This window comes from Coregonus clupeaformis, unplaced genomic scaffold, assembly GCF_020615455.1.
Source record: "Coregonus clupeaformis isolate EN_2021a unplaced genomic scaffold, ASM2061545v1 scaf3141, whole genome shotgun sequence".
Lineage (NCBI taxonomy): Eukaryota > Metazoa > Chordata > Actinopteri > Salmoniformes > Salmonidae > Coregonus > Coregonus clupeaformis.
Window position 1 is genome coordinate 13,922 of NW_025536595.1, and position 22,387 is coordinate 36,308.

General features: G+C 47.3%; 2 protein-coding genes across 2 annotated transcripts; both read right to left on the reverse strand.

The window, feature by feature from the left end:
• Positions 1–1,138: 1,138 nt before the first annotated feature.
• On the reverse strand, positions 1,139–8,445 carry LOC123489660 (ADP-ribosylation factor-like protein 6-interacting protein 1; the record flags this gene model as incomplete). The annotated part of the gene is made up of 3 exons (XM_045220096.1): positions 8,272–8,445; positions 5,280–5,413; positions 1,139–1,258 (listed from the first exon to the last, which is right to left on the reverse strand). Coding segments are annotated over exons 1-3 (290 nt in total), but the record flags the coding sequence as incomplete, so codon positions are not given.
• A 1,236-nt stretch (positions 8,446–9,681) lies between these two features.
• Positions 9,682–15,014, reverse strand: LOC123489661 (serine/threonine-protein kinase SMG1-like). The gene is made up of 3 exons (XM_045220097.1): positions 14,937–15,014; positions 12,197–12,303; positions 9,682–11,540 (listed from the first exon to the last, which is right to left on the reverse strand). Exons 1-3 carry the CDS (start codon positions 14,998–15,000, stop codon positions 11,463–11,465), a joined length of 249 nt encoding a protein of 82 aa, XP_045076032.1. The 5' UTR covers positions 15,001–15,014; the 3' UTR covers positions 9,682–11,462.
• Between the last annotated feature and the right edge of the window lie 7,373 nt (positions 15,015–22,387).

Genomic DNA, 22,387 nt, shown 5'->3' on the forward strand with positions numbered 1-22,387 from the left:
CGAATCACTGGTGCTTCCTGCTTCAGTTTTTGCTTATAAGCAGGAATCAGGAGGATAGAGTTATGGTCAGATTTGCCAAATGGAGGGCGAGGGAGAGCTTTGTATGCGTCTCTGTGTGTGGGTAAAAGGTGGTCTAGAGTTTTTTCCCTCTGGTTGCACATTTGACATGCTGGTAGAAATTAGGTAGAACGGATTTAAGTTTCCCTGCATTAAAGTCCCGGCCACTAGGAGGCTGCATCTGGATGAGCGTTTTCCTGTTGATTAATGGCCTTGTACAACTCATTCAGTGCAATCTTAATGCCAGCATTGGTTTGTGGTGGTAAATAGACAGCTATGAAAAATATAGCTGAAAACTCTCTTGGTAAATAGTGTGGTCTACAGCTTATCATAAGATACTCTACCTCAGGCGAGCAAAAACCTCGAGACTTCCTTAGTATTTGATTTTGTACACCAGCTGTTGTTTACAAATATACAGAGACCGCCACCCTTTGTCTTACGGAGCCAGCCGTTTCTGTCCTGCCGATGGCGTGTAGCCTGCTAGCTGAATGGTATCATTGTTGTCGTTCAGCCACGACTCCGTGAAACATAAGATATTACAGTTTTTAATGTCCCGTTGGTAGGATAACCGTAATCTTAAATCGTCAATTTTATTCTCAAAAGATTGAGCGTTGGCTAATAGTATTGATGGGAGAGGCAGTTTACTGCGCTGCCGGCGGATCCTTACAAGGCACCCCGACCTACGTCCACGATATCTCCGTCTCTTCCTCAGGCGAATGACGGGGATCTGGGCCTTGCCGGGTGTCTGTAGAATATCCTTCGCGTCCGACTCGTTGAAGAAAAGTCTTCGTCCAATGCGAGGTGAGTAATCGCTGTCCTGATATCCAGAAGCTCTTTTTGGTTATAAGAGACGATGGCATAAACATTATGTACAAAATAAATTACAAATAACGCGGAAAAACACACATAATAGTACAATTGGTTAGAGGGCTGTAAAGCGGCAGCCATCTTCTCCGGCGCTGTTAACTCGGATACCCACCACCGTGTACCTCAGATATACCCTGTATCCCAAATATACCACCCTATAATCCTGATATACCCCACCCACCCTGTACCCCAGATATACCCCCCCTCCCCTCACCACTTGTTGGATCCGAAGACGCGGGGGGCGAGTGTGGGCACCAGGTAGTCAGACAGACACAGCAGCATGATAGAGCAGGACAGGCCGGTCAGCACCGACGGGTCCAGGTAGTAGATCATCCTGGAGAGAGGGAGGGAGGGAAGGAGAGGTAGAGAAAGACAGGGGAAGAAAAAAAAAAGGAGAGAGGGTCAGACGTCTCAATTCCACTGCAGGTCAAAACAAAGTCAAGCGGCGACCAGAGAAATTAGGTCTTCTATCAAGGGTTACGTCTGAAAAGCTACATTTACTATACCGAACTAAAATTATAAATGCTACAATTTCAAAGATTTTACTGAGTTACAGTTCATATAAAGGAAATCAGTCAATTGAAATAAACTCATTAGGCCCTATGAATGGCACAACAATGGGCCTCAGGATCTCTGTGCATTCAAATGGCCATCGATAAAATGCAATGGTGTTCGTCATCCGTAGCCTGCCCATACCATAACCCCACCGCGGGGCACTCTGTTCACCATGGTGACGTCAGCAAACCGCTCACCCACACGACGCCATTTGTAAGGCCGGTTGGACGTACCGCCAAATTCTCTAAAACGACTTTGGAAGCGGTTTATGGTAGAGAAATGAACATTCAATTCTCTGGCAAAAGCTCTGGTGGACATTCCTGCAGTCAGCATGCCAATTGCACGCTCCCTCAAAATCTGTGGCATTGTGTTGTGTGACAAAACTGCACATTTTAGAGTGGACTTTGACGTAAAAACTGCATGCATGGCCCTTATTCACAATCACAGATGCAAGTTTTGTTCAGGGCAGAAGTGAAGACAGTGGCCTAGCGTTACAGATGAGTTATACAGGGAGAAGTGAAGACAGTAGCCTAGCGTTACAGATGAGTTATACAGGGAGAAGACAGTAGCCTAGCGTTACAGATGGGTTATACAGGGAGAAGTGAAGACAGTAGCCTAGCGTTACAGATGGGTTATACAGGGAGAAGTGAAGACAGTAGCCTAGCGTTACAGATGAGTTATACAGGGAGAAGTGAAGACAGTGGCCTAGCGTTACAGATGAGTTATACAGGGAGAAGTGAAGACAGTAGCCTAGCGTTACAGATGAGTTATACAGGGAGAAGTGAAGACAGTAGCCTAGCGTTACAGATGAGTTATACAGGGGAGAAGTGAAGACAGTAGCCTAGCGTTACAGATGAGTTATACAGGGAGAAGTGAAGACAGTAGCCTAGCGTTACAGATGAGTTATACAGGGAGAAGTGAAGACAGTAGCCTAGCGTTACAGATGAGTTATACAGGGAGAAGTGAAGACAGTAGCCTAGCGTTACAGATGAGTTATACAGGGAGAAGTGAAGACAGTAGCCTAGCGTTACAGATGAGTTATACAGGGAGAAGTGAAGACAGTAGCCTAGCGTTACAGATGAGTTATACAGGGAGAAGTGAAGACAGTAGCCTAGCGTTACAAACATGTCTGACAACGAAATACTCACGAGAGATTAAGAAAACGACTGTAAGGGCGCTGATGGGGTCGTCATTATTTGAGCCCGTGCATGGCCGTGGGAAGATGTTTTGGGGTGGGGGTATTTTTCTCCCCGCTCCGCTGACCAGTATTTTTTTGAGGGGGTGCTGCAGCACCCCTAGATCCCGCGGCTATGAGCCCGAGTACGACGATGAAGAAGAGGCTAATTGAGCTTCGTACGGCCGCCACCGCTCTAGCCACCGAGGCTACAGCGGGACCACAGCCCCACCCCATCCCCAGGATGAACGCAGATGGATGGTGCAGTTGTGGCAACTGTGCTCCAATGCCAACTCATTAAAGAATGCTTATGCTGCAGAGAATTTGATTGATGAGGAGCAGTTCGTTTGCTTTCGCGACCACAGGGATCTTGCTGCCCACATCAACTCCGGTGTCCTGGAAACATTTGTCCGGATCCCGAAAAGAAAACTGGAGACACAACCCCGTTTCAGCTGAACCAAATGGACAGTTATCCAACGACTAAGTAGCTGAACCACCGTTAGATCCTGTCACCGCTCCGGCACCTGCTCAACCACTTTCTACCCGAACTGGAACCGTTTTGGTTTATAGATTATTTTTTGTTGCCACCCACTGCTTGGACTGTTGTTTTGGGAAGAGCCTTTAAGCGTTTCACACCTACACAATGAATGCAGAGTGCAGTTAGACATGTTTACATGGTACACACACTAAATATTGAGGTTTGGGTTTGACAAAATACAGGTACAGTAGCTGATGTAACAGGAAAGACGGTACTTTATATTAAATTTTAGTCATTTAGCAGACGCTCTTATCCAGAGCGACTTACAGTTAGTGAGTGCATACATTTTCCATACTGGCCCCGTGGGAAGCAGAACCCACAACCCTGGCGTTGCAAGCGCCATGCTCTACCAACTGAGCTACAGGGGGGCCACACTAGGCATAATGTCTTAAAGAGTGATGTACATGCATGACATTTTATAATAAGAGCTATAAAAGTCAAATTGGGTTTTATCCATTCATTCAAGTTCTTTAAGTACCAGTCAGTAGCAGTTGTAGCTTGTTCCCTGCCCACATTTTCATACGCCAAATTATTTTTGTAATGTGTATTGACCAAGAAAAAAAAACGTCCACCTTAACACACAAGTCAAGTGACAACACGGTTTATAAAATCGGTTAAACTTTTTGTTATGGCCATTGTGCTAAAAGTAATTATACTGTTCGGACATTCATTTCCCCTATCGACATGGGGAGAGGTACATATAAAGTAGTGATGTTAACCGCTAATCAGTTAGCTGCCGAAAATATATTTGACAGTCATGCTCATCAGTCTATAGGTTCATTTTCATCATTTATTTGGGGGTTGAGGGAGCCTTCCCACTTACACTGCGTTTTCAAAATACCCCTCCATATAGCCCCCCTCCATTTAGCCCCCCTCCATATAGCCCCCAAGAGATGCATAATAAATCATGTTAAACTGTGTAGAATTGCAGGAAATGCGTTTTAAATTCTGGGGACCTGGAGCTGCTTGCTTGTCAAGACATGAACATTATTTACAGACATCACTTGTTGGTTAAATAAAGGAAGAAATAAAAATGAATGTTGTAATAATTACATTTTGTAGTCTATATTAATTCCCGAAGCTGTTAAGTAGCCATGTCGTTTATTTATTTACGTCATTTAGCAGACGCTCTTATCCAGAGCGACTTTTATCAGCTGAATATCAACTGTCGGAGTGGCGAGACACGCAACTCCTCACACCGCTGATTGCTGTGTGGAAAGAAATGTGTTGTAATAAGCCTAGTCACCGGGCAGAATTTCTAAACGCAATCTTGGGAAAACAGTTTTGATGGTAATTACTGAAAAGAGGTGGATCCCAGCTATCCAGGGCTGTATGATTTATTTCTCCAATTGGCAGTGTTTCACAATACGAGTGTCTAGCATGACAATAGAGTAACCGCCGGAAGCACATCGGCCATTCGAATGCATAAACGGTAGGCCTACACTCACTTCAAAATGTCCCTTCTCTGTGTGGTGTGTGTGTCCCTTCTCTGTGTGGTGGGTGTGTGTGTGTGTCCCTTCTCTGTGTGGTGTGTGTCCCTTCTCTGTGTGGTGTGTGTGTCCCTTCTCTGTGTGGTGTGTGTGTGTGTGTGTGTCCCTTCTCTGTGTGTGTGTGTGTGTGTGTGTCCCGTGTGTGTGTGTGTGTGTGTGTGTGTCCCTTCTCTGTGTGGTGTGTGTGTGTGTCCCTTCTCTGTGTGGTGTGCAGTGTTAATGTAGCAAATAATTATAATGACTGCAACACCCTGCTGGAGCCACCATGCTGCTACAGGTAAAGGTGATCATGCTGACTGCAACACCCTGCTGGAGCCACCATGCTGCTACAGGTAAAGGTGATCATGCTGACTGCAACACCCCTGCTGGAGCCACCATGCTGCTACAGGTAAAGGTGATCATGCTGACTGCAACACCCTGCTGGAGCCACCATGCTGCTACAGGTAAAGGTGATCATGCTGACTGCAACATCCTGCTGGAGCCACCATGCTGCTACAGGTAAAGGTGATCATGCTGACTGCAACATCCTGCTGGAGCCACCATGCTGCTACAGGTAAAGGTGATCATGTTGATTGCGTGTATGTGTGAGTTCTCTCACATGAAGAGCAGTGTGGTGGCTGCCATCAGGGCTCCAGGGAACCATGGTTTCTTCCAGCGCAGCACCTGGTCCCCAGCCAGGATCACCTCTCCCCAGCCCTGCAGCTGCTCCTCCAGCTGGGCCGTCTCCTGGGCCTGGGGCAGGGAGCACGCCAGAGCCACACACACAGGGAGACACACAGAGACAGAGGTTAGGGAGTAGCCTTGTACGAGCCAGAACGGCCGATAAGACAGGAGCTTATCTCCTGTTTTTTGTAGAGTGAGGCAGCTTGATGTACAAGTACACCCACTGGACAGGACGCTAGTCTATTGCAGAGCCATGGGGTTAAGGTCAGTTTAAATACATACACAAATCCCCAGCTCCCGACATAGAAAGTAGCAATTTGACCAGTCTGATTAATAGTCCCCCAAGGTGAGTGAAAACGTAGCCTGATAACAGGACGGGGTTGAAAAAAGGACTCCAGATTCACTGGTGGACTCTGAAGAAAAAGCCAGCCAACTCTCAGCCAGACAACTCTGAACTCCAATTCACATATAGTTGACAGTTTAGCCTATTAATCTAAAGAGCTCTAATCTAAGGCCGAGCACCAAATGGTACCATATTCCTTATAGGCTCTGGTCAAAGCGTAGTGCACTATATAGGGACTAGGGTTCAGACTGCACCACAGAAATACCACTGTTTAATTCCTCAAGGCTAGCTAATACCTTAAGCCCTGCTGACTTCCAAACATCCATCTACCACTATCAGTTCCCTCCCAAGTGGCGCAGCAGTCTAAGGCACCGCATCTCTCAGTGCTAGAGGCCTCACTAGACCCTGGTTTGATTCCAGGCTGTATCACAATCTGGCCGTGATTGGGAGTCCCATAGGGTGGCGCACAACTGGCCCAGCGTCGGCCGGGTTAGGCCGGCATTTTAAATAAGAATTTGTTCTTAACTGACCTGCCTGGTTAAATAAAGGTTAAATTAATCAAAAAAAAGAAATAAAAAAATTGGCAGCTGAGCAGAGCTACGGGGTTGAGGAAAACAGAGGTGTCCTTGTGAATGGTCGGGGAAGTGAAATAATCCCACATTGTCTTCATACAGCCATCTCATTCCAAGGGCACTAAACACCATGCGTCTCATGACGCACAGCCAGCCAGGAAAAGGCATAGCTATTAACGTTACAGACTTGTTTTCGAGACAGATCATCATCGTGGTCCATCCTAGTTGTCAGTTGATCCTCTGTAGTAGATTTGTTTAGTGGTTAAATGTAATCAATGACAGACGAGGCCTGACTGCTGCATCTGAGAGGTATCGTTAAGCTGTCAAAGCACAATTTGACTGAAAACAATTTCAACCAGATTCTAGGGCGTTCACTCACTGCTCTAGAACAGCAGTTCACAAACTTTTTCCCACGCACAGCACGTCTTTCTATGGTCACTGTTTTTGCAGTTTTAAAGCTAATTTTCTTGCAATTCTATACATTTTGTCATGTCTAATGTGTATTCATGTGATTTGAATGACTCGAACATTACAAAATCTATGGGCTAAAAAAACCTAGCTAAAAAAACGTTAGTTGACATGGGATAGTCTGGACATTACTTACAAGTTATAAATAGCTCTAAGAAATGCAATGACTGACATGACAAGTGGGAAACTGATGATGCAATACCCAATTTCGAAATTGCACCTTGTGTTCTACTATTACAACTTTCAGGAGTAAGTTGAAAGCAGGACTGAGTTCCTGGGGGGCTCCCCCAACAGTTTGGGAACCACTGCTCGAGAATGTAGTGAAATACAGATAAATTCAAGAGGGTGCAACTAAATTAATGTCTAAACCTAGTTTAGCCCATGTCACTATGAATCACATACAATTAATAATTAGATTGTTCTCTACAATATTACTACCTAATATGCTTGTACTTAAGTGTTGATTAAATGATAACGTTAGTATGTAGTGACCTTCGCTAGTTCTCTTCCATTTTTTCGGCATTGGGAGACGGTAACGTCTGCGCTTTGGACCAATCAAAATCAACTTGATACCCTCGTCATATTCATCCCCCCAGATCCGTGGCTTTCTATTCCTCTAACCCTGGTCAATCAATGTTGAGAGGGGCCGTTTCTATGGCAATCTAAAAGGTTAGACTAAGACATTCACTATGAAAACATGAACAGTTTTCCGGGGAGGGTAGATATTGCAATTCTGTTTTAGCGTTGTTAATTAATATGATCCATTTGGTTTTCTATTCCGCGTTTATCACACACGAACCTGCAGCCAATAGCTAGCTTGTCAGTTGACGTTGGAATTTAGCACCGTTCTGCCAACGGTCGGAGCAGTGACCACTTCTGACCATGGTCTTCATTACACTATTCACTCTAATCATGCTACATTCTCTGAGTAAATCGTCTAACTTTTGAACTATATCTTAGTTATCTTTCTGTGGCTGATCAAATAGTTAAGGTAGCGCAATGTTGGGAATTTCACACGATACAAATTAGCCAGACATTAGGCTCGCTCGGATTGCCAGCTGAACGTCTGTCACATTTAAAATAACCTTACGGCCAGCTGCTCTGTTGGGTAGCCAGTCAAATAAACACAGCTAGCTGTATGCTAGTTAAAAGACCGCCTTTCATCAATTAGCGATCTCATGCGTTAACAGCTAGTTAACTAAATAATAAGCAATAATGTTAGCTAAAGGCCAATATTAGACTACATAACTAATGTTGTTGGCGTAGCTAACGTTATCGGCCTATGTAAAATGATATAGGCCGTCTAACAAACCATGACTTGGTTAATTCACTCAGACGGGCAGATTAAAGATTGAATGTGTTGTTGGGCACGGTTTTCATTTCACTGATCCTTCTTCGCTAGCAAGCTACGTCCAACTAATGCTAGCATAGCTGGCTAATTGTTAGCATTTAGGCCGTTGACAGCAAGAGTCAAGCAACACTACGACGTTAACTAGCTTAGGAACAAAGGCTTGTCAAGTCGAAGGTGGGATAACGTTACTTACGAGTACGTTCGCGCTTTTGTTGTCTCCCTCTGCCATAACTAGCGGTTGTTTAATCTTACGATGTTTTAAAGGCAAATTTGAAACGACCCAGGGACGCAGCAGACGCCTCCCTCTCGTCTTTGTGGCTCTTGCAGGTTTCACAAACCAACCGCTAGCTGCCTGGCAGGATGTTTTTTTTAACACGTACAAAAAAAACGCGTCATGGCTAAAGGCTTTATGGGTAATGTAGTTCACGCCACTTTTCTCGGCCTCGCCCAAAATAAAACCCCTCAGCTGACATTTATGACCCAATTCATTTAAAATCAATAAACCGTTTGTTTCGCAGGAGGAAACTCCTACCACAAGGAAATTAGTAGAAAGAGCAATCATTTAATTGGCGAAACTCTGACCAATTTCACAAATCACTTGATTAGGTTTAGCTTGAATGGAATTGGAAGATTAATTTAATGTCAGTCAGGCGTTTGGGCCACCGACCACAGCTGAAGTCCTCAAGGTCCTCTGTGTTACATTTCCCCCTCACTGACTGGATCTTGATTCGTTTATTGGCTGATTGACCAGTGAGCTCATTCACCAGTTTATAACCATTACTGGATAGTCTGAAGTGAATTCCTTTCCTTGGCAAAGTCCCAAATTGTACCATATTCCCCTTAGGGCACAGTCCCGTCTGGGACACAGCCTAGTCTCTTTTTTACCACTGAAAACAGTTAGCCAGCTTTCTCCACCCATCCTGTTTCCACATCAGTGTAAATAAAAGTGTTTTCAACAGTGTGGCTTCTCATCCAAAGCAGCGGAAGTACATGCACATTTCAGTCTTTTTTAGTTATGAGAGTATGGGACCTAGAAAAACAATGGAAAAGTGTATGGAGAGGGTCCTAAAAATCTGCATGTTCTTCCATTTTCTATGTACACACAGTTCATATGTTCAGTTTACAGTATCAATCTTTCCACCTGGAGAAATAATTCTAGAATAAAATAACTTCACTGTATTTTCACCGTACAAGAATGAAAAAGATCAGCCATCGCATCGTAGACATTAAAAATAGTCTAAGGCACTGCATCGCAGTGCTAGCTGTGCCACTAGAGATCCTGGTTCGAATCCAGGCTCTGTCGTAGCCGGCCGCGACCCGGGAGACCCATGCGACGGCGCACAATTGGCCCAGCGTCGTCCAGGGTAGGGGAGGGAATGGCCGGCTGGGATGTAGCTCAGTTGGTAGAGCATGGCTTTTGCAACGCCAGGGTTGTGGGTTCGATTCCCACGGGGGGCCAGTATAAAAAAAAAAATATATAAAAAAAAAATGTATGCACTCACTAACTGTAAGTCACTCTGGATAAGAGAGTCTGCTAAATGACTAAAATGTAATTAACGATGCATATGTTCTGCAAATACAAAACAGAGACCGAAAAACCGACGACAATTTTAAATCCACGTTTATTTCAAACAAAATCCAATAAAATCTTTTAAGAAATAACAGTTTTGTACTATCACCCAAAAAATAAACATCCACTATTCCTTTACTTGTCTATTCTACTTATTTCTCCCACTAAAAAAGGTAAAACTAGAAGGACAGTTAGTAAGGATCAGTAAAACACAAGCTATAGGGCTGGAGAGTATACATACCATATTAGGAAGGAAGGATACTACTTACTCACACACAGGCAGAGAGTCAAAAAAGGAAAAAGCAATCTAGTCTAAAGGTTTTCTCTTTTATAAACGAGGGGGGAGGGAGGAGAAGCCTACAATACAACAGATATGAATAAAGATGCACATTGAAGAAAAATTGATTTTACATGGATTTCTCTCAGGTCAAGGTTTACGTCCCAAGTGACACCCTATTCCCGATTTAGGGCACTACCTTCGACCCAAACGTCTCTGGTCAAAAGTAGTGCACTGTATAGGGGATATGGTGCCATTCGGGATGAAAACCAAGGTTCAGATAATAACTAGCTAGAACTTTGACCACTTTGTCGTCCTTTCTCAGTCAATCCCCAAATCTCAACTCCCCTAACAGAAAATCATAACTTCAGACAATAGGATTAGTTAACTTGAGGCACATTTTTACGCAGTGCCGAAACATTTAAAAAAACACCACACAACAGTGAATCTTCTCCCCAAAAACCCGATCTCCACTTGATAATCCATTTTTAATGTGAAACTTGTGTGATACACAATTTCTAAAGAGCTTTGTAAAATATGTATTTTTTTTCTTCTGTTTTACAATAAATGTTTCAGAGAAGAAAAAAGAAAAGTCTGATGACAATTTTATTTCCTGAAATCATTTTCCCCTCAGGCTTCGGATGGAGTCCATTGAGCCGACAGATTCTCTCTCTCCCCCCCCCCATGCCACACCTGCCCAATCACAACTCACGCAGCTTAGTCGCTGGCCAATCAGAATCACTGTACCATCAGGGAGGCGATTGGTTTAAAAACAGGAGCAACCTGCTCTTCAGACCCTGGCAAATCTGCCCCTTTCTCCACCCCTCTGAATGAGGTCCAAACCCAACGGCATGCTGGGTAAACCAGCTCAGCTGTTAAAGGGGGGGGGGGGGGGGGGGGTCATCGGTGGTAACAGTGAGTGGAGGGTGGTGGTTTTCATTTGGGGAGGGTAAAGGTTATTCAAAACATAGGGTAGAGGGGGAGGGACTTATTATCACACCTTCCCTCCCAATTTCTCTGCTCCCCTTCCTGTCCCAGACAGACCCCCCCACCTGAACAGACAAGCAGGGTGGTCGGATCGGGCTGCAGACAGACTGCAGAGTGACCCTTTAGCTGGTTGTGTTAGCTGGGTCCATTGCCAGGTGGCAGGGTTGGGTGGGACTGGGTGAAGCCAGCCAATCAGGCAGGCAGGCAGGCAGACAGCTTTAGTGCTGCTACGGTACGGGGTACGGGTTCCATGGTAGGCCCCTAGGAGGTTATATGGGGGGGGGTATCTTGACCCCCCCCTCCCCCCTCCTTCCCCATCAGCGTGTGGCACGGTTGAGTGCTGCTGCTCCAGCGGCTCCTCCCCTCCTTCCTTCGCCCCCCCCCCCAGGCCCAGACAGACACGCCTAACCCTAACCCTGCCAGAACAGGGCAGGTGGGTAACAGGGTATCTGGGTGTCTGGTCTGGAGGTTCGGTTGGATGTCTAACCCTCCCACTGCGAGGCTCGGTTGTGTGCTGGAACCAAAGAGATGCACCACAGGGAGACACCGTTCACACCCAGGCTGTCCAACCCTCGTAGAGCTGGGACAGATTGTCCATGTTGGTGGCCTCCTTTATCACACAGTCCACCTGGAGAGGTGAGGGAGAGAGGGGAGGTGAGGAGACGGAGAAGAGAGAGAGGGATAGAAGAGGAGAGGGAGAGGAGGAAAGGGGAGAGAGGAGACCGGGATTAGGCAAAGGAGGAGGAAAGAGCAGTTGTCAACAAAGTGTGTAAAGCAGTGTGTAGCTAGCTGCCCAGTGTGTAAAGCAGTGTGTAGCTAGCTGCCCAGTGTGTAAAGCAGTGTGCAGCTAGTTGCCCAGTGTGTAAAGCAGTGTGTAGCTAGCTGCCCAGTGTGTAAAGCAGTGTGCAGCTAGCTGCCCAGTGTGTAAAGCAGTGTGTAGCTAGCTGCCCAGTGTGTAAAGCAGTGTGTAGCTAGCTGCTCAGTGTGTAAAGCAGTGTCGCTAGCTGCCCAGTGTGTAAAAGCAGTGTGTCGCTAGCTGCCCAGTGTGTAAAGCAGTGTGTAGCTAGCTGCCCAGTGTGTAGCTAGCTGCTCAGTGTGTAAAGCAGTGTGTAGCTAGCTGCTCAGTGTGTAAAGCAGTGTGTAGCTAGCTGCTCAGTGTGTAAAGCAGTGTGTAGCTAGCTGCTCAGTGTGTAAAGCAGTGTGTAGCTAGCTGCTCAGTGTGTAAAGCAGTGTGTAGCTAGCTGCTCAGTGTGTAAAGCAGTGTGTAAAGCAGTGTGTCGCTACCTGCTCAGAGACACTCATCCTCCTGTTGGGGTCCACGTCTCTCCCCTCCAGCTTGGCTTTCACCCTCTTCCACACGCTCACCGCGTACGAGTTCCTCTCCTGGACAGCTGCAGCACACACACCGCGTCATAGTCAGCACACACACCACGTCATAGTCAACACAAACACCACGTCATAGTCAGCACACACACCACGTCATAGTCAACACACACACCACGTCATAGTCAACACAAACACCACGTCATAGTCAACACACACACCACGTCATAGTCAGCACACACACCACGTCATAGTCAACACACACACACACACCACGTCATAGTCAACACAAACACCACGTCATAGTCAGCACACACCACGTCATAGTCAACACACACACCACGTCGTAGTCAACACACACCACGTCATAGTCAGCACAAACACCACGTCATAGTCAACACAAACACCACGTCATAGTCAGCACACACCACGTCATAGTCAACACACACACACCACGTCATAGTCAACACAAACACCACGTCATAGTCAACACACACACACACACCACGTCATAGTCAACACACACACACACCACGTCATAGTCAACACAAACACCACGTCATAGTCAACACACACACACACCACGTCATAGTCAGCACACACACCACGTCATAGTCAACACACACACACACCACGTCATAGTCAACACAAACACCACGTCATAGTCAGCACACACCACGTCATAGTCAACACACACACCACGTCATAGTCAGCACACACCACGTCATAGTCAGCACAAACACCACGTCATAGTCAACACAAACACCACGTCATAGTCAGCACACACACCACGTCATAGTCAACACACACACCACGTCATAGTCAACACAAACACCACGTCATAGTCAGCACACACACCACGTCATAGTCAACACACACACCACGTCATAGTCAACACAAACACCACGTCATAGTCAACACACACACCACGTCATAGTCAACACACACCACGTCATAGTCAGCACACACACCACGTCATAGTCAACACACACACACACCACGTCATAGTCAACACAAACACCACGTCATAGTCAGCACACACACCACGTCATAGTCAGCACACACACCACGTCATAGTCAACACACACACCACGTCATAGTCAACACACACACCACGTCATAGTCAACACACACACGGACAGATAGACGTCCGAGACAGCAAGCCTCAGAGCCCCACAGGTTGCGTACCAAATGGCACCCTATTCCTTATACAGTGCCTTCGGAAAGTATTCAGACCCCTTGACTTTTTACACACTGTGTTACATTACAGCCTTATTTTAAAATTGATTAAATAAAACAATTTCCTCAGCAATCTACACACAATACCCCATAATGACAAAGCGAAAACAGGCATTTTGAAATGTTACCACATTTATTAAAAACAAAAAATATAAAGGCCTTATTTACGTAAGTATTCAGACCCTTTGCTACGAGACTCGAAATTGAGCTCAGGTGCATCCTATTTCCATTGATCATCCTTGAGATGTTTCTACAACTTGATTGGAGTCCACCTGTGGTAAATTCAATTGATTGGACATTATTTGGAAAGGCACACACCTGTCTATATAAGGTCACACAGTTGACAGTGCATGTCAGAGCAAAATCCAAGCCATGAGGTCGAAGGAATTGTCCGTAGAGCTCCGAGACAGGGGCACAGGTCTGGGAAAGGGTACCAAAACATTACTGCAGCATTGAAGGTCCCCAAGAACACAGTGGCCTCCATCATTCTGTAAAGGAAGAAGTTTGAAACTAAGACTCTTCCTAGAGCTGGCCGCCCGGCCAAACTGAGCAATCGGGGGAGAAGGGCCTTGGTCAGGGAGGTGACCAAGAACCCGATGGTCACTCTGACAGAGCTCTAGAGTTCCTCTGTGGAGATGGGAGAACCTTCCAGAAGGACAACCATCTCTGCAGCACTCCACCAATCAGGCCTTTATGGTAGAGTGGCCAGACGGAAGCCACTCCTCAGTGAAACGCATGACAGCCCACTTGGAGTTTGCCAAAAGGCACCTAAAGACTCTCAGACCATGAGAAACAAGATTCTCTGGTCTGATGAAACCAAGATGGAACTCTTTGGCCTGAATGCCAAGCGTCACGTCTGGAGGAAACCTGGCACCATCCCTAAGGTGAAGCATGGTGGTGGCAGCATCATGCTGTGGGGATGTTTTTCAGCGGCAGGGACTGGGAGACTAGTCAGGATCGAGGCAAAGATGAACGGTGCAAAGTACAGTGAGATCCTTGATGAAAACCTGCTCCAGAGCACTCAGGACCTCAGACTGGGGCGAAGATTCACCTTTAACAGGACAACGACCCTAAGCACACAGCAAAGACAACACAGGAGTGGCTTTGGGACAAGTCTCTGAAAATCCTTGAGTGGCCCAGCCAGAGCCCGGACTTGAACCTGATCGAACATCTCTGGAGAGACCTGAAAATAGCTGTGCAGCGACGCTCCCCATCAAACCTGACAGAGCTTGTGAGGATCTACAGAGAAGAATGGGAGAAACTCCCCAAATACAGGTGTGCCAAGCTTGTAGCGTCATACCCAAGAAGACTTGAGGCTGTAATCGCTGCCAAAGGTGCTTCAACAAAGTATTGAGTAAAGGGTCTGAATACTTTGTAAGCGTGATATTTTTTTCTGCCACTTCTTCAAATAATGCACTCATTGAATTGGAGGTCAGGGGTTAGATAGAGGTTAGGGTCGTACCTCGTCCCGTCTTGGGGTCACGTACAGACCGCTTGGGGCTGGGATTCAGACCCTTGCTGGTCATCGTCTGAGCGCAAGGGGGTGTCCGCCGGGGGTGCCAAGGTTACGGGGGAGGAGCTTGCGTGAATTCTGGGACATTGAGTCCGTCTGAGTCTTACACCGCTGCACTTCACCGCTGGGGGGAGGGGGCAGAGAGCAGAAGAGGGGGCAGAGAGCAGGAGAGGGGAGAGAGAGGCAGGAGAGGGGAGAGAGAGCAGGAGAGGGGGAGAGAGCAGGAGAGGGGGAGAGAGAGCAGGAGAGGGGAGAGAGAGCAGGAGAGGGGGAGAGAGAGCAGGAGAGGGGGAGAGAGCAGGAGAGGGGGAGAGAGAGAGGAAAGAGAACAGGGAGCGTAATCATTGCCTGTGAGCTCTGAAGCGAGATGCAATTTTTCCTCATTCTGGTATTTATTAACACAGGTTATCACATTAAACAAAGGGCACCCTATTCACTATGTAGTGCCCTACTTTTGACCAGGGACCATAGTAGTGCACTACATTGGGAGTAGGGTGCCTTCAGCCAGGGTAGTGCACCATGAGGGGGGTGTAGTTACCTGCAGCGAAGCTGGTCTGAGCTGTAGAGGTGGGGGCTGGAACAGTCTCCGCCCCCTCTCTGTCACCAACGGAGACGCAAAGCCAACCAGGCCGTTATACACACTGGAGACAGAGAGACAGACAGAGAGAGACAGAGAGACAGAGAGAGAGACAGAGAGAGAGAGACAGAGAGAGAGACAGAGAGACAGAGAGAGAGACAGAGAGAGAGAGACAGAGAGAGAGAGACAGAGAGAGAGAGACAGAGAGAGAGAGAGAGAGAGACAGACAGAGACAGAGAGAGAGAGAGAGAGAGAGAGAGAGACGAGAGAGAGAGAGGGTGTCAGTACGGGTAGGGGTTTGTGTAACTCTGGTGTGTGTCGCTCCTTCACGGTGTGTGTGTACCTGGTACTCTGTGTCGCTCCTTCACGTATGGTAATAATTTATGTATCATTAAGGAAAATGTTGGGAAATGTCAAAGATAAAATATAGTAAACATGATTGACATTTTATAAGTCCAGATGCATGTCTAAAAAAGGAATATAGTCAATACAATGTGCAAACATGCTTTAATGAATGTATGCATTTTATTTTTTAAAGTGTCTGAGCCACGCCACCAATATAATGAGATAAGGGGAAGAGGCCATATGGAAAAGCGCCCATGGTCTTTTGGAGTAAACAACATGTGTTGTTGGACTTTGAAAGATAATAGTGGCGTGTGCAGTTAAAGATGTTAATCAGTGATCTTAGGGGAGTAGCTTTGTAAGCTATGTATACATGACTGAGCATTTGTGTGTGTCTATAAGAGATCTCTAAGCCAAAGAGAGACAGTTGCTCCATGGAACAAGCTCGGCTTTATTATGCAATAAAGTCTCATTCTTGGATTCACAAGCTCCGGTCTCTTGAGAGATATTTTGAGTTGACTATTTTTAGTCAAATATTTCTACGACACACGGTGTGTGTGTGTGTGTACCTGGTGCTCTGTGTGTCGCTCCTTCACGGTGTGTGTGTGTGTGTGTGTGTGTGTGTACCTGGTACTCTGTGTGAGTAGTTCCTTCCAGGGTAGCAGGTATCTCCTGCAGTAGCTCCACCCCCTCCTGACTGGATCCTCCTCCTCGAGGCTGGCCCGTTGCCTGGGCGACAGTGAACAGCACGATCTGCACGTTGTCCTGCCACGCCTTGTACTCCGACAGGAACTGGCGCACGCTGCCCTCGTAGGTCACTTCCTCCCCCTCTGCCAGCGCGTTCTCCTCGTCCTACGGGAGAGACAGAAGACGTTTCACTGGCTCATCTACAGTCAATGGACTAAGCCGGACCAGACCGGGACTGTGACAATTCTTTCCTATGGTAAACGGCCTGAGTAAGACATCTTCATTTATCCACCATCTTTGCTACGGTACGGGGGCCTGGGAGGGACAAACAGGGGCGGAGGTAAGGGGCCCACACATGGACAAACAGAGCGGGCCGAGGTCAGGTCAGTTAGGAAGGAGTTGGTGTGAAAAAGGCAAAGGGTGTTTATCAAAAGTATTTTCATATAAATATTTTTTTAAACAAATAAATCATTATGAAAGTTGCATAGTGGATTGCTGAGAGTATCATGTATCTCTCGGTCTCCCTGTTTGTGTGTCACTGTCCGTACCTTGGCCATGGCCCACAGCAGGTGGTGTGTGTCTGTATCTGTGTCTCCCGTACCTTGGCCATGGCCCACAGCAGGTGGTGTGTGTCTGTATCTGTGTCTCCCGTACCTTGGCCATGGCCCACAGCAGGTGGTGTGTGTCTGTGTATCTGTGTCTCCGTACCTTGGCCATGGCCCACAGCAGGTGGTGTGTGTCTGTGTATCTGTGTCTCCCGTACCTTGGCCATGGCCCACAGCAGGTGGTGTGTGTCTGTATCTGTGTCTCCCGTACCTTGGCCATGGCCCACAGCAGGTGGTGTGTGTCTGTATCTGTGTCTCCGTACCTTGGCCATGGCCCACAGCAGGTGGTGTGTGTCTGTATCTGTGTCTCAGTACCTTGGCTCATGGCCCACAGCAGGTGGTGTGTGTCTGTGTATCTGTGTCTCCCGTACCTTGGCCATGGCCCACAGCAGGTGGTGTGTGTCTGTATCTGTGTCTCCCGTACCTTGGCCATGGCCCACAGCAGGTGGTGTGTGTCTGTGTATCTGTGTCTCCCTGTACCTTGGCCATGGCCCACAGCAGGTGGTGTGTGTCTGTGTATCTGTGTCTCCCGTACCTTGGCCATGGCCCACAGCAGGTGGTGTGTGTGTCTGTATCTGTGTCTCCAGTACCTTGGCCATGGCCCACAGCAGGTGGTGTGTGTCTGTGTATCTGTGTGTCTGTGTATCTGTGTCTCCCGTACCTTGGCCATGGCCCACAGCAGGTGGTGTGTGTCTGTGTATCTGTGTGTCTGTGTATCTGTGTCTCCTGTACCTTGGCCATGGCCCCACAGCAGGTGGTGTGTGTCTGTATCTGTGTCTCCCAGTACCTTGGCCATGGCCCACAGCAGGTGGTGTGTGTCTGTGTATCTGTGTCTCCGTACCTTGGCCATGGCCTTCAGCAGGTGTTTGACGTCAGCCAGGTGGCGGTTGTGATTGGACAGGATGCCCTTGATGCTGTCCACCAATAGCTCTGCAGTGTTTCCGTGGCGACGTCCAGCTGCTGCTCGCGCTCCTCTTGCACAGCCCCCTGGGTAGCCAGCTCCTGACCCAGCTGCTTCTGGGCACAGGCCAGCCAATCAGGGCTGCCGATGGGCAGCTCCAACGCCGGGCTCTGAGGTTGAGGGGGAGGAAAGATGGGAGAGTGATGCGAGTCCCAAATGGTACCCTATCCCCTTTATCAGCACTGCCCAACACGGTTCCTGGAGAGCTCCTCTCCTGTAGGATTTTGCTCCAACCCCAGTTGTACTAGATTAGGGTTGGAGGCGAAAACTAGTGTCGGAGGGCGGAGTGTCTGCTGGTTTCTTGCATTTCCTTTCAATGTGTCCAATTAACACCTAAATACTCACCAGTCTGTGGAGCAGCTGTAGCTATGGGTTAGGGGTCAGTACTCACCAGTCTGTGGAGCTGTAGCTATGGGTTAGGGTCAGTACTCACCAGTCTGTGGAGCTGTAGCTATGGGTTAGGGGTCAGTACTCACCAGTCTGTGGAGCAGCTGTAGCTAGGGGTTAGGGGTCAGTACTCACCAGTCTGTGGAGCTGTAGCTAGGGGTTAGGGGGTCAGTACTCACCAGTCTGTGGAGCTGTAGCTATGGGTTAGGGGTCAGTACTCACCAGTCTGTAGAGCTGTAGCTATGGGTTAGGGGTCAGTACTCACCAGTCTGTGGAGCAGCTGTAGCTAGGGGTTAGGGGTCAGTACTCACCAGCCTGTGGAGCTGTAGCTATGGAGTTAGGGGTCAGTACTCACCAGTCTGTGGAGCTGTAGCTATGGGTTAGGGGGTCAGTACTCACCAGTCTGTGGAGCTGTAGCTATGGGTTAGGGGTCAGTACTCACCAGTCTGTGGAGCTGTAGCTATGGGTTAGGGGGTCAGTACTCACCAGTCTGTGGAGCTGTAGCTATGGGTTAGGGGTCAGTACTCACCAGTCTGTGGAGCTGTAGCTATGGGTTAGGGGTCAGTACTCACCAGTCTGTGGAGCTGTAGCTATGGGTTAGGGGTCAGTACTCACCAGTCTGTGGAGCTGTAGCTATGGGTTAGGGGTCAGTACTCACCAGTCTGTGGAGCTGTAGCTATGGGTTAGGGGTCAGTACTCACCAGTCTGTGGAGCTGTAGCTAGGAGTTAGGGGTCAGTACTCACCAGCCTGTGGAGCTGTAGCTATGGGTTAGGGGTCAGTACTCACCAGTTTGTGGAGCTGTAGCTAGGAGTTAGGGGTCAGTACTCACCAGTCTGTGGAGCTGTAGCTATGGGTTAGGGGTCAGTACTCACCAGTCTGTGGAGCTGTAGCTATGGGTTAGGGGTCAGTACTCACCAGTCTGTGGAGCTGTAGCTAGGGGTTAGGGGTCAGTACTCACCAGTCTGTGGAGCTGTAGCTAGGAGTTAGGGGTCAGTACTCACCAGTCTGTGGAGCTGTAGCTAGGAGTTAGGGGTCAGTACTCACCAGTCTGTGGAGCTGTAGCTAGGAGTTAGGGGTCAGTACTCACCAGTCTGTGGAGCTGTAGCTATGGGTTAGGGGTCAGTACTCACCAGTCTGTGGAGCTGTAGCTATGGGTTAGGGGTCAGTACTCACCAGTCTGTGGAGCTGTAGCTATGGGTTAGGGGTCAGTACTCACCAGTCTGTGGAGCAGCTGTAGCTCTATGGGGGAGATGGAGGTGTTGAACTGGGCAGCGTAGGAGCAGGTCTGCTGGCACCTCTTCAGCAACTCAAACAGAGTGGAGTCCATGCTCAGGGCCTCGGAGGTCCGCGTCCGCAGACCCTCAAAGTTCAGTATGGTACTGCACAGGAACGTCACCTGGGAACAGGAATAATAACGTTTAGGACAACACCTGGTAACAGGAATAACAACGTTTAGGACACCTGGTAATGGGAATAACACAGTTTAGGACAACACCTGGTAATGGGAATAACACTGTTTAGGACAACACCTGGTAACGGGAATAACACAGTTTAGGACGACACCTGGTAACGGGAATAACAACGTTTAGGACAACACCTGGTAACGGGAATAACACAGTTTAGGGACGACACCTGGTAAATGGAATAACAAAATTGAGGACGACACCTGGTAAATGGAATAACAAAATTGAGAACGACACCTGGTAACAGGAATGATAAAGTTGAGGACGACACCTGGTAACGGGAATGATAACGTTGAGGACGACACCTGGTAACGGGAATGATAACGTTGAGGACGACACCTGGTAATGGGAATAATAACGTTGAGGACGACACCTGGTAACGGGAATGATAACGTTGAGGACGACACCTGGTAACGGGAATGATAACGTTGAGGACGACACCTGGTAACGGGAATAATAACGTTGAGGATGACACCTAGTAACGGGAATGATAAAGTTGAGGACGACACCTGGTAACGGGAATAATAACGTTGAGGATGACACCTAGTAACGGGAATGATAAAGTTGAGGACGACACCTAGTAACGGGAATAATAACGTTGAGGATGACACCTAGTAACGGGAATGATAAAGTTGAGGGACGACACCTAGTAACGGGAATAATAACGTTGAGGATGACACCTAGTAACGGGAATGATAAAGTTGAGGACAACACCTGTAACAGGAACGACAAAGTTGAGGAACGTCAATTGATAGTTGGAATAAAGTTTAGATATCATTTTAAATTCTAAAAAAAAGTTAAATCAGCGGAAATAGCTCTCCGGGGCCAGGCTTGAAGAACACGTGGTTACTAGCTTGAACATACAGCCCGTCACAGGGCCCTGGTCAAAATATGTGCACTATACAAATGTTTTCCATAAGCGCCTTCCTTCGGCTAAATAGCCGATAACAGATTCACTGTAATCCGGCTACTTTTTCCACTGTATAAATTAACTAGGCTTCTTTTCATTTCAAAGTTTAAATTCGCTAGTCAGAAATGTCCGTATATCCTTCTCCCGCTAGAATGAACGCTATGCACCTTCTAGTGTTGTATTGATAGGACAGGCGCCTGTCAGTCAGAGCGAGCGATGGCAGGGAAACACTGCTGGTTAGTCAGTCTGCTCTCTGTCCCGCCTCTCCGTACCAGTGTTATTTTTGTACGCTGTGGTTGGCTGCGGTCAAATTAATTTTCACTGAGGAGGGAGAGCATGATGTGGCTTCATCGTCTCATGTGAGAGAATTTACACGTCCCACGTACGTGGTAACGATGAGTTGAAATCCACGTATTGTTTTGTGGTATTTGGTATTTCATTAGGATCCCCATTAGCTGTTGTGAAAGCAGCAGCTACTCTTCCCGGGGGTCCACACGAAACATGACATAATACAGAACATTAATAGACAACCGCTCAAGCAGAAAACTACATCAATTTTAAAAGATTGCACACGTATCCAACATATCAATACATCCACACAAAATATCTAGGTCAAATAGGGGAGAGGCGTTGTGCCGTAAGGTGTTGCTTTAAACCAGGTTTGCTGTTCTTTTGAGCAATATGAGATGGAAGGGAATTCCATTTAATAATGCCGCTATATAATATTGTACGCTTTCTTGAATTTGTTCTGGATTTGGGGACTGTGAAAAGACCCCTGGTGGCATGTCTGGTGGGGTAAGTGTCAGAGCTGTGTGTAAATTGACTACGCAAACAATTTGGAATTTTCAACACGTTAATGTTTCTTATAAAAAGAAGAAGTGATGCAGTCAGTCTTTCCCTCAACTCTTAGCCAATAGAGACTGGCATGCATAGTATTAATATCAGCCCTCTGATTACAATGAAGAGCAAGACGTGCCGCTCTGTTCTGGGCCAGCTGCAGCTTAACTAGGTCTTTCCTTGCAGCACTTTCGACCACACGACTGGACAATAATCAAGACAAAACTAGAGCCTGCAGGACTTGCTTTGTGGAGTGTGGTGTCAAGAGTATCTCTTTATTACGGCCAGACCTCTCCCCATCTTTTCAACCATTGAATTTATATGTTTTGACCATGACAGTTTACAATATAATATAATATGCCATTTAGCAGACGCTTTTATCCAAAGCGACTTACAGTCATGCGTGCATACATTTTTGTGTATGGGTGGTCCCGGGGATCGAACCCACTACCTTGGCGTTACAAGCGCCGTGCTCTACCAGCTGAGCTACAGAGGACCACACACACAATCTAAGGTGACACCAAGTAATTTAGTCTCCTCAACTTGTTCAACAGCTACACCATTCATTACCAGATTCAGCTGAGGTCTAGAACTTAGGGAATGATTTGTACCAAATACAATGCTCTTAGT

What these genes read in the sequence shown, in the direction of transcription:
- LOC123489661 (XM_045220097.1), bottom strand. Translation starts at nt 15,000, where the DNA reads ATGACCAGCAAGGGTCTGAATCCCAGCCCCAAGCGGTCTGTACGTGAC. An exon ending in TGACCCCAAGACGGGACGAG is followed by an intron (nt 12,304 to 14,936) that starts GTACGACCCTAA and finishes TGTGTGCTGCAG; the next exon opens with CTGTCCAGGAGAGGAACTCG. An exon ending in GGATGAGTGTCTCTGAGCAG is followed by an intron (nt 11,541 to 12,196) that starts GTAGCGACACAC and finishes TCACCTCTCCAG; the next exon opens with GTGGACTGTGTGATAAAGGA.